Below are 13,091 nucleotides of genomic sequence, written 5' to 3'. Positions count from 1 at the left end.
GAGTAGACTCCTCCGTCTTGGGGCCCATAGAGAACCAAAGAAGAGTGGAGAGGAGAGACGAAACCCTCTTACACCCCGGGGCCTTTAGGGAACCAAGGAGGGGTGGAGAGGACTGATGAGGCTCTCTTCCCTTTTGGGGCCTTCAGGGAACCAAGGGGAATTGGAGAGGAGAAATGAGACCTGGGAATACACATTGTGGAACCAGAAGACTTAGCCACATACCCAATAACAACCCTGGTGAACTTTATAAAAGGGACCGGGTGACTGTTAAAGGAATGGGGTAAAATGAGAGATAGTACAATGGGCCCGGTGCCTAAGTGCTCACGGGAACTATATGTAAACCGTCCCCGCTCTATAAAAAAAAATATATATATTCTTTATACAGTTGCTTTTGGAATCGGTTCCCGGTAGTGGAATCGATTATGGATATGCTAATTGCTAATATGATCCAATTTGCATACTAGATACAAACATCTCATCTCTATTTCTCCGTCTACAAAATTTATACATCGATATGGTAAAATTCTAATTATTTGCCTGAGAATTTCGAATTTCTCGTTACTCTTGTAAAATGGCAAAATTCACGAAAAACTTTTGTGTAAAAATTTTTATCATCGCAAACGCGAATTTTTAAGGTCTCTAATGTTTACTCTTCTTCTATAGTATATGTATGTGGAAATATTATCAACCCAAAATTAGGGGTGCCGTGGTCCTGCTGGGTCAGGATAGTTGGAACCATTGTACGGTATTCACAACAACAAAAAAATATGCTTATTATAGATAGCATGACATTGAAAATTGATTATAGACATTACTACGTATGGGACTGCTAAAGAAGCATAACTAGTAGGTACTGACTTTATTACCACCAATTGAAATGTCAATTATATTGTAGCTACCATATTATTTTTATCACAAGACGTCCTTAGCAATCAGTCAGCCAATTTAACGAAACTAAATGCAGTGTGAATCGAACTGTCTTAGTAGACGGTGACATTAAATGAGTGCATATTAAAGTAATATAATATTATGCTCTTTTGTGAGGTTATGTTGTGAAATTGATAGATTTTTGGTATGAATTTGTTTGTTTGTTGAAGCGTTTATAACTGTGCTAAAGGATATGAAAAAGTTATATTGGTGAGATTATTGCTTTAAGTTTTTTTCTGTAGTGATTACTGATTGGGTAAACAATTCCTGACATCCTCAGTGTAATCTCTAGTAACCAGCTCAGGCATAAGAACTCAATTTGTTATGTAGTTTGCAATTATTTGAACAAAGGGCTCAGAAACTACAATGGTTTGGAGGATTTGAAGCAGGCAACAACCTTGTTGAATTTAATGTTTCAAAGACGAACATAAAATCAGCTAGTCTAAAGTAGCGACATGTACGGACTGTGCACAACAAGTTGTTTGCGACGTGAGTACACAACAATCTGTTGTTTTAGAAAATTCATTCATCATCACCATTCCTTTTGTCATGCTATGCTGTGCTAGAACATCTGTTCTGCTTTGTGGTATCTTGAAAAAGTTGTGGTGACGACTACGGCTGTAGTTTTCAGGCTCGTACTAATACTACTGTGTAACAAACGAGATGTCATTTTTTAGTGAAATTTTACAGTTGTGTTATTGATTTGTTTTCTGTTGCAGGGTCCCCCCAAGAGGAGGCATGAAGATCAGCGATGGCAGCCTCTCCGACACGCAGACCTACTCCGATGTCAAGTCTGACTACGGAAGTCCTTACACCTCCTGGCTGAGACACAGGTAACTTCTAAATTGATTTACATTCTTCTCTGTGGCCTTTAACAATCATAATTTGATCTGAAATAGCCGACAGGTAGGTACTTTTAAACCTTCCTCTTCTCCATATCCTTTCCCCTCTTCACTTCCTGCATCGTCACAACTGTAATGAATCTGTGTCCGAAGTGAGAGAGAGGGCATGAAAGCGAGACAATTGTAGGTATATAAATAATTTGCATTTGTTTGTCCAGCCTTTCTTCATTATCACCTGTCATCTGAGATAAATACTGTCTTAATTACAGTCTATTGACTATTATTCTGCCATCCCAATATCAAAGTAACCTTAAGGACGGGCTGTTTCATAAAAATTCTAATCCAACATTGTCGTCAAATGGCCAATAACACCATTTTATTTTTTACACGTGATAGATCCTTGTTAAACGCCGGTTTTAAGTCTGTTTCAACTTTTGAACAATTTTCATGTCATGTTGTTATGCGTGTGAACAAGGGTCAAAGGTTTTTTTCAGGTATTTTGGGGCTCAATACGAGAGGTGGCTACCAAATGCAAATGCCAAATAGTTTAGGGCCCACTTATTTTACATATATACAGTTTTCCAATAAGAGGTGTTATTTTGAATAGCCCGCTCTTTCGGTAGATGTTACTTTTGAAGTTGTCATTTTTTGACATTTGACAAGTAGAAACTACGCCATTAATAAAAATGGAACGATACACGCTTCAACAACGCATTGAAATTATTAAAATTCACTTGAGTGAATCAAATGTAAATCATCTTGAGCGATGAGGCCCATTTCCACCTCGGTGGCTTCGTCAACAAGCAAAATCGTCGCATCTGGGGCTCGGAAAACCCAAGAGTTATTGTTGAAAAGCCTCTCTATGCTCAACGTGTGACTGTTTGGTGCGGTTTATGGTCCGGCGGAGTCATTGGACCTTACTTTTTCGAAAATGAGGCTGGAGCAACAGTTACGGTGAGTGTATTGCGCTTTCGAAAGATGATTAATGATTTTTCATGGCCGGAATTGGATGGTATTGATCTGGACAACGTTTACTTTCAACAAGACGGCGCTACGTGCCACACAAGCAACGAAACCATTGATCTTTAACGATTGAATATCAAAATAACACCTCTTATTGGAAAACCCTGTATATTTGATGTAATAGGCCATTATACTTCCAACAACACATTACAATAAATATATTATCTTTTTTTATAGCAACACATACTCAGCAACAGGTCGCCTGTCGGAATGTGACTCCATGGAGTCCCTGCAGTCTCTCCAACCCGGGGGTACCAGGGCCCCCCCGAGACTGCTGCATCAGCCAGCACCCGCTCGGCTCAACCGAAGCAATAGCATCAGGTAAGGTTTACTCAATGATAGCTTGCGTTTTTGTCATTAATTGGAATTCTAAAATAATATATATTGCAAGAATTCAATTTGAGATAGGGATAGTACAATATAATACAAATGCAGCGAGGGACAAAATATTATCAAAAATGGTCGACCTTTCTTTATAATAGTTGTGTAAAGTTTAATTAACACATTTTATGCGGACGGTTAAATTTATTTTTTACGTCAGTCCTATTTTAATGGCGGAAAACGCATTGCTATCAGACATTTCATTGCTATCAGACATCAGCATACAATTATTGTATGCTAATCTCGTTGTTTTACTGTAATATCTCGATCTTTCGCTCCACAATTAATCTGTCGTTTATTTTTTCCGGTGATCGTTCCTTTATGCATAGTTTTACCGCATTATTCGCAAAGCACGCAATTTTTGTACTACAATTTTACTTGATTGATTTCTGCTGGCGGCCGTTTCTGACATTAGATGTCGTTAGATATTCAAACACACCAGTGCTCGAGTATGGTTATCTGTTCTAGTTTTTGATCATTTCAACCTTAAAAAGTAACCGTTCGGTGAAAAAAGTGTGTACTCTCCATTAAAGATTGGGAAAATGATTATTCGAGAACGATCGATCAAGTTTTCACTGTATACCATCATGTATTTTCAAAGATCTAGCGGTTTAAAACAAAATATTTTTATTCAGACAGTTCTCTAGTTCACGCCTGCATAAAGTGTGTTAACAACCCTTTGCACTGGTGACCAAATTCTTGTAAAACTTCATACCTACACGTACTATAAATCACAAAAAATATTGAGAATGATAGCCTAAATAAAACAGTGAATGGATTTTTATATCAATTTCTATGTTTTACAAACAATAATAATAGACAGGTGAAATTGATGAAAAAAGCTGAATTTTTATGTGTATTTCTCGTAACGATCCAACCCATGTTAAATTGAACATGATTCATTATTACAATGTTTTGCCCATTGAACCTAACGGGTATGATAAATTATTATTATTCCTAAATGTTAATTCTTAAACAACTACCACAACAACAAAAATGTCCACAATCACCACAACACCAACAATAAACACAAATACAATAACAAAAACCACAACAATGTCAATAGACACATCAAAAACCACAATAACATCAACAACCCCAATAACGACAACCACAACAGCAGCAATAACCACAAAAACAATAACAACAACCACAACAAGAACCACAACAACATCCACAATCACATCCAAAACCAGAACCGCAACAACAACCACAACAGCATCACTAACCAAAATCACAATAAGAACATTAACAACCCACTACAACCACAACAACCATAAACACAACAGTAAAAATAACCACAACAACAATAACAACAACAACAACAACAACAATAATAACCACAACAACCAAAACAACCAAACAACAACAATAACCACAACAACAACAGCCCCAACAACAACAACCCATGACCTACAAGTCGTATATATAATTATATAGTTAATTAACATACAATATGATACCTTCACCATCAGAATAAACTCTTTATTTTGATTTTATTACTTTTTACAAGCATTTTTTTTGTTTTGACGTACTTTTCTTATAAATTTACTTATTTTTATTATGTTGTTTTCTTAGAGGTACAGTCACAAGGAGGAAATCCATAATTGGTTTTATTTTGGCTATATTACACACTACACATGTACCAACTGATAAAATATAAACTGACGATTTCCCGTAAACAAAAAAATAAATTATTAACAATAGTTTATTTTAATTGCTAGCTACCTAAGGGACAGGACTTTTCCAAGGTATCCATCAAACAATAGCTGAAATATGACTTTCTATCATGGCATGAACTTCACAACATTATTACATATTATATTACATAATGAATTTGGTGCATAAGTTTGCTGTGTTTTTGGTTTCGAGATTAATCGAGGAATTAAGACATTGAACCGTTTTATCGGACTGCTAATATTACAAAAGTGGTTATTCAGGAGCTCTGACGAATTTCCTTTAACCCTAGAACACTAACCTTCTTCGAATCAACTATGCCAAAATGCAGTAATTACTGTATTTTTCAATACATCCATCTGAATTTCACTTATGTTTTCTGTAATGAATTAATGCAAATATTGGAAGCAGAAATTGACCCACTTCCCGACATCCGATCGTGCTGAAACTTGGCAGATTGACTTGTTGTCGATGACAATGCATTCTTTAAACTTTTGGTGGCAATCGCGTGCACACACGAAGACATATACACATTTCTCTGAAATCGGATGACATTACAGCAGTTAATATACAAAATAAATATCGGTCATATTTAATCAGCATTTCTGCGTATGAAGGTTCAATACTCAGTCTAATCACAAAATAAGTAAATTATTTTAAGTTTTAAAGACATTTTAAAATAGATATATTTGAATGGTAAAAATACTTTATTTTTTTCGGTTGATTTTTTTACATTGACATTTTTCGAAACTTTTGTAATCTTGACATCTATTACCAACGACATTCGATCTATTACAACCTTTTTCGTGCTAAGGGTTAACTTGATTCTTGTGACGTTTATATTTGGTATTTATAAAAAATTAACATAGAATAAACGTTTCCATAAATGTAGGTAATATTATTTTTATGTAGATACCTTAATCAAATACGAAATTAGTATACGAACACAATGTTTTTTGCAATAACTAGTCCTCTGTATTTATTTATTGTTATTTTTTTAACGCATAGTCAAATTGACAAAGGTTTTAAATAAGTGAACATTAGGTAAGATTTGTGATCTCAGGTGAATAAACCACAGAATTTCTTGAACGGAGAATCGTTGCAACACAACAAACTTATGCATACAATCATTAAATTATTTATAAAAGCTTATGTGTTAATAGTTATTCGCTAATTATCATCACTGCAAAATGAATAATATGTTTAAGCCGTCTAAATTTTTGCTTCAACCTAAGCTTGGGGTGTTTCGCAGAAATACAAATGTAACATTGTAATCAATTGGCAAGCAGCTCCATTTTGTTGTTTTGACATTTGAAAGGTTCCCATTAAACGCAGATCCTTAGGGGGTATTTCACTATCTCTGATTATGTTCTGACGAAGCACTAATCCACGGATTAGTCATTTTTTCGTTTTCACTATATCTGAATAACGCTAAAGCTCGGGTTAAAGTTCGATTTGACTAATCAGTGCTCGAACCAGACGTTAGGCGCTATTCCTCGAATCAAAGATGGCGTCAAAACATTCCGAGTTTGACAGCGGAGAAGTGAGTCGAATTTTGTTGAATGAATTTGAATGCTTGTATGATCCATCCTGAATTATTTGATTGTGTTCAAAATAAGAAACAATGTATTAATTCGACACGAATCTATCTAAAATGACCTGATAATCAACATAACATAACCAAAAAAATGCACACTTCGCGGTGTGTGGACTGTGACGCATGACAGGCGTTGCAGTAGATGGGGTAACTGCAAACATTTTGCGATGTTATCAGACTATTTCGAGTGTTATCTATCCGGAAGCTCGGAAACAATGGTGAAACGGTCGCCGTTGAATAACGAAGTTATTCTGATCTTTAAAGCCAGCCAACGGATAGCTAGTCAGATATTTAGCCCGACATAGTGAAATACCCCCTTAATCTGTTTTTAACTTTGAAAGAAATTGTGAACAGCCGAAAAGCGTAAGGTTGCTGATCAATAACTGTTCAAAAGCTAAAATGGACCTAGAATCGACATTAAAAGGGATCTTTCTAATGTTAAAAAAATAACAAAATGGCACTGATTGCTAACTTTACATTAATTTCAATTTCTATAAAAGATGGCTAATCAAAGATTGTACAATATTGATAATTCGTCTGCCCCATTGAACAATGTCACATGTGCAAATTGCTTTTGTGCAAAGTTACCAATTTGCACAACTGTCATTGTTCGTGCTGACTCTCGATATGTACGCAGACATTTGTTTTGTCCAGCTTTCTTTGTGTCAATGTCAATTACAGCACAAAGCTTTCTAATGAACACAAATTAATTTTGAGGTTAAGTCATGTAGGTACGATCTCACAGCACTCTCACAGCTTTTGTATTTGTGAATAAAGTTAGTGTTTTCAATTATATTTTTCCCTTTATTTGATTCAACGAATAATTGCTATTACCTCTGCCTAATTTCTATATGTACATTTTCTTTACCGAACATTTTCAAATTAATTCCATCTCAACTCACCACAATGACAATACAACACACCTTTAAAAAGTATAAGATATAAAGTCATAAAAAGTTATGAGAAAAACTAACTAACATGTAAACCTAACCTATTGTTTTTGTTTCATCATTTTTCATGACTTTATATCAGTTTTAAATGTGTGTTGAACTGTCAGTTTGATGAGTTATCCGGTCACCGTTTCGCTACATTTAGTGACTTAGCAGGGGTGCCCAGGTTCATGGGGTAAGGTTTGTCCAGGTCTTAGCAGCGGATACGCCTGCCTGCCAGCTGCGTGGTAGGCCGGATCTCTTTCGACTCATCGCCTTGTACCGCAGTGGGAGGGAGTTTAATTAATGTGACTAAATGAATAATTGTTTTGACAGATCTACCAAATCCGAGAAGCTCTATCCGTCTATGCTACAGAGGTCATCTGAGGGAGAATACGAACCATACTATTGTCTTCCAGTTCACTACGGAGACGGCCAAGGTGATTATTATTATTTATAATTTACAAATTATTTACTTTGGGATGGTACTTAGGTAATTAAATTAAAAGACGGTAACCATGGTTGAGTGGTTCTGATCCTTTGCTCTTCTCCTTCCTTTTCTCCATCCTGTTCATCTTCCCACTACCTAACATACCCCAATTCATAGAGATTAACAGACACCACAGAATCACTGTCTCCTGATGGTTGCGAGCAGAAGGGAATAAAAATATACTTAACACATTGTCGTCGGGACACGGCCTTTGCCGTTTTTCGCGGACTGTCGGTCAACTGCGGGACACGGCAAATGCTGTTTTTGTCGACTGTCGGTTTTTGGCGGGAAACGGCATTATACGGGTTTGTTATCAGCGTGAAATACTATGATTCATAAGTGGAATGGGCTCTTCAATTAGGCGAGACAACCGCAAAAGACTCTTTTTTGACAAGAAGCAATTAAACATATATGAGTTATTGAGTGTGCGCCTTCGACCTTAGGCGACACTGTTCAATTTACGCGATCAGATTTCACACATCCAGCGATTGTAAAATTGCGGGCATGGCAAATATATATTATTATTTATTATATAACTATATGATATGAATAAACATGTTATCTTTTACTTGGAATTTTCAAATATTGAATATTGAATGCTATTTACTGAATTAATATAAGGTTTTTATATTCAGCTTTGAAATGTGGTGAAATTATGATGTAATCAAAGCAATTATAATTTATTTTTGATGATCAAATGTCATATATGATTTCTTTGAAAATATTATTTGGTTTAGAAATTGTGTCAATTTTAGGAAAGCGATATATTTATGCGCTAATCGTGAAAAACACCCGCTATAGGCTAGAGTCTATTGTTTGAAGCGCCCGACTACAATGTGTTAATATATAATTATAATTAGCGCAATCATTGTTTATACATATTTTTAAGCAATGGCAGTACATTTTTTTCTGAAACTGATACTGTATATACCTGAAAATATAAGAGACAATGCATGAATGAGAATGAATCAAAAACTGCTTGCCAAAACAGAGTTGTGTTGCTATCCATTCTGTCATATCTATATATGGTCAGTTAGTTAATTATGTATTATGCTAATGTTAATGCTTTTTCCGCAGGTATACCCTATGGAGCGTCTGAGCCCCCGTCTCCCAGCCCCCGCTCCGCCCTCTCGCCTCCCGGTGGCCACCCTGGTGCTCACAGTCTGGGGCTCCTGCCACCGCACCAGCTGGTGCTGCCCTCGCAACACCACTCCGCCAGGCACTCGCACTACAAAAAGAATGATGACGGTGATTATTATGATAGTTTCACTGTATTGACATCACTTTGAAATCTCCACTTTTTGCGTGGTTCGAAAATGGCGCAATATTACACGTGAATCTACTTCACATAATCAATAACCAATTCTAAAAATAATTAATTAAATCAGTTTTGCAAAATATATATTTATATTTTTTCCATTCTACTTTTGCATGTCAGTGTTGCAATAGTAGGGCATTTTTTGCCCTATTTTCTGCATGGGACATTGACATCGTCATGCTTGGTCCCCTGATGATTGTTCTTAGTCCGCAAAACAGCATTTTTTTTGTATGACTCTAAAGAATCGTCTTGAATCTTGCTAACCTAACCTAACATTTCTATCGTCCCAGCTCACGGATCCACCGCTAGCCTGGTGTCCACGGCGTCTTCGCTGCACAGTTCTGCCGAGGAGCGGCAGGCGCACGAAGCCAGGAAGCTGAGGCGGGAGCTGACCGATGCTAAGGAGAAGGTGCACACCCTCACAACGCAGCTGACCACCAATGTGAGTGATGCCATCTCTTATTACTTCGTTTCAGCTCTTTTTATTTTGAACTCTGCGATTATCGGCAAATGATCTCACCTTACTAAGATGGTCATCGATATGACACTGACTGTCTCATTTAATCTTTTGGAACATTTAATTTTATTCCATATTGTCAGCCAGTAAAAATTTAAAAGTAGAGATATTCCCAGAATAACTACTTTCTAACATAATTATATTCAGAGAAATGATTTGCTTCTCCCATTAAAAAAGTTATTTATTTTTATTTATAATAGATTTTCTGTGGTTCCCTCTGGAAAACCATTTGAGCACCAGTGACAAGAATTATTTCCCCGCTGATAAACCGATTGTGCGCTGGTGGCATTGGAATTTCGCCCTAACTGAAATTTTTTGAAATGCGATTTAAATCTGAAACGATTTAGAAAGTGCATGAAAAATTTTAACAGAATCGCTTGCGCTTGAAACACTTTAGAGTTCATTTTTCCGTTCACGGTACAGATCATTTCGGAAAGGGTCTGGTGTTCCAAAAGTTTAGGCTATTAGCAAGCTATTTGTTTTTAACAATACTGCCCATCTCAGTAGAGAAATCAATTCTCATGTTTATGTTGGGGAAAGTTTTTTGCTGTGGCGCGCGCTAATTTCAGATAATTAAAACCTGAATTCTGTCGAACTTCAAGCAATGCAAAACTTCTCTTCTGATTGGTTACTTTATTGAAAAGCGATTATGGTTCATTTAAATATGCAGCCAAACAATGTATAAAAATCCATCAAAATATGATGCACGATGCCGTTGCCGTATTGCAACTCCGGCACATGACAGATACAAATCTTGCGTATCCAATAAGTATCTCCGACACACCAGGTTAAATGAAGCATTCAAATAATATAATTAACGCAAAATTATTGACAGCAACTTTAAATACCTGAATAGCGTATTTTGTTATGCTTCCAAGCTGATTTACTTGGTGCTGCATTTCCTGGGAAGAAATGAGGTGTTTTGAGTACCTTGATAACTGTGTGGAAGATTAAAAAATATTTTTTTCTGATTCTTATCCATTGATGTGTGTACTTAATAATGATTTATATAGCAATTTGTGCAAAATCACCTCAAGGGCGCTGTACAAATATATAATACACTTTTACAATGATCTACTAACTAAATATGGAGATAATATACAGTACCATACTTACCTGGTAGGTCACTTGAGATTAACACTTAATTAACATTATCTAATTGTTTATTAGCGAAATTTAGATACAGGATTTAGGATGTAATTGGAAAATTGGATATAATTGGACTTTCTCTCAGGAATAGTGTATTTAATTTCAGGGTATGATAGCTTAAAAAGGTAAGTTTTTAGTTTAGACCTGAATTCTGTTGGACTTGTTATGGATCTTAGTTCCGGAGGAAGTTTATACCAAGCCTTCGACCCAGATGCTCCGAAAGCGCGATCACCAAACTTAGTATTTGGCTTGCGCTTAGGTTCCATCAGTCTGCCTACAGCTGATGATGTTGCTGATCTAAGAGTTGACTGCCTCAGATCAGTGTTTTCCGGGACGCATAGTTCAGAGATGTAGGGTGGGGCCATTTCATTGATGGATTTAAACACCATCCAGCACAATTTGTACTGGATTCTTTCAGGGCATTTGAGCCAGTGAAGGTTACAGAGGTGTTTTAAAAAAACTTGTCTTCTAAAAATGCGTGTACTTAATATTTTCATCCGTAGTAAATTATGATTTTAAAAACTATCTAAAACTACAAATTCTGAAATGGTTTGAACTGGCTAAATGTCATTATGATGTAGAAAACGCTACTGGCTGGCAAGACGGCTGTCACTTACATTGGCCAGAGTGACATTACTAACATCATATTCACGAACAAACATGTTGTTTTGCCGGCAAATCAAAAATGGCACTTTTTAAATCGTTGCCATCATTTTAATGATGTCATTATCGATCGTAATTTTTTTTCCACAATAGCAAAACACAGTGAACAAATGCTATTCTTCCACACTCACATACTGATTCGATTTTCATAATAACTTACTTCTTTTTATAAATTTAATCTTACCATATAATGTGTTATATTTTATAAAAACAGTATAATAAGTATTTTCCCCGGAATAGGTACTTATATTTAAGCAAAAGCTTTTTTTCATTCGCATCTTATAAAAAAATATTTTATAGAAATGCCAAAATATTCTTCAAGTTTTATTATATTTTCTATAAAGCTAAATAATTGTTTATCACAATAAAAAATTAAGAAAACAAACCGCATAGACTGTGCGTTAAGAATTTCAAATTCTTCGTGGCCGATAGTCACTTTTGACACTCAGATAGTGTTAAGATAGATACCCAATTGTTTTCATCCCAATAAACTCATAAAATGTCAGAATGACTCAATTCACTGGCATGATTAATGCAATATCAATAATAACTCCAATTTATTACTTATTTTCAATAGAGCTGTTGGACTTTGTCATCAATCCATTAACATTTAATTGAACTAAAAACTTTGCTGTTCCATATTTCTGAATGATAAATTTACACTAATATTTACGTACAACTCAAATGACATCATCAATTTGCTCTACATAATGATCAACTCGCAAGAATTTTTAATTGTCTTGAAATGGAATTAGATTTTTCTAATAGGAACATGGAAATGCAACAATTTTGTTAAGAACTTATGTTTTTTTTAAATACTATCCTAATAGTGGCTAAAATCCTTGACAATTAATCCAGAGGTCTTGGGTTCAATTCCTATCATGCGTAATTTAATTAGTTTAATTTAATTTGTGTTATTTTACATTAATTTAATTAATACGGCACATTCTAGGGTGATAAATGCTCTCAGTATCGTCCTGGTGATGGCCACCATTTTAGTGACCCAATCTGAATAGTTAGATACTTACCGCTCTTCCCCTTCCCAATCTCCTTCCCTTTACCACTCTCTTCACCCTCACAACATACCCAAATCGGGGATTCCATAGTCTCACTGGCTCCAGATTCCAGACTGTTGGGATCACTTGGGACTTTTGTGCGGTACTTAGAGACATTATTGGAGTGTTAATGCTCAATGACAATGTTCACCCTAAGTTACATTGTTAGTGCTCAGTGACATTGTTGAATTTAAATTAAGTTATTGGTTCACAATGACTTTGTTGGTGCTCAATGTCATTATTGGTTCTCTGTGACATTATTGATGTGATAATGCTCAATGACAATGTTCGTTCTAACTTACATGCACAATGCACTTGTTGATTCATGGTGACATTGTTGGAGCTCAATTACAAGCTTTCAGTGTTGATGCTTAATGACAATGTTTGTGCTGACTTACATGCTCAATACGGTTGGTTCACAGTGACATTGTTGGAGCTCAATAACAAGCTTTCAGTGTTGATGCTTAACGACAATGTTCGTGCTGACTTACATGCTCAATGCTGTTGGTTCACCGTGACATTG

At 35.8% G+C, this 13,091-nt stretch overlaps 1 protein-coding gene across 7 annotated transcripts in view; it reads left to right on the top strand.

The window, feature by feature from the left end:
* The window catches only part of sick (sickie), a 478,256-nt gene that overhangs the window by 352,275 nt on the left and 112,890 nt on the right, over positions 1-13,091 (top strand). For 6 of the 7 annotated variants that reach the window (XM_089643461.1, XM_089643463.1, XM_089643460.1 and 3 more), the window contains 6 exons: positions 1,647-1,760; positions 2,970-3,113; positions 4,898-4,924; positions 7,713-7,816; positions 8,944-9,114; positions 9,475-9,626. In XM_089643461.1, the coding sequence (XP_089499587.1) occupies positions 1,647-1,760; positions 2,970-3,113; positions 4,898-4,924; positions 7,713-7,816; positions 8,944-9,114; positions 9,475-9,626 (712 nt within the window). The remainder of the gene's footprint in view (positions 1-1,646; positions 1,761-2,969; positions 3,114-4,897; positions 4,925-7,712; positions 7,817-8,943; positions 9,115-9,474; positions 9,627-13,091) is intronic. The other variant, XM_089643462.1, reaches the window with a different exon arrangement.

Source organism: Hesperophylax consimilis, chromosome 19 (assembly GCF_061612785.1).
Source record: "Hesperophylax consimilis isolate HC1 chromosome 19, BYU_Hcon_1.0, whole genome shotgun sequence".
NCBI lineage: Eukaryota > Metazoa > Arthropoda > Insecta > Trichoptera > Limnephilidae > Hesperophylax > Hesperophylax consimilis.
The sequence above is the reverse complement of the archived record's forward strand: the minus strand, read 5'-3'. Positions and strand labels throughout refer to the sequence as shown.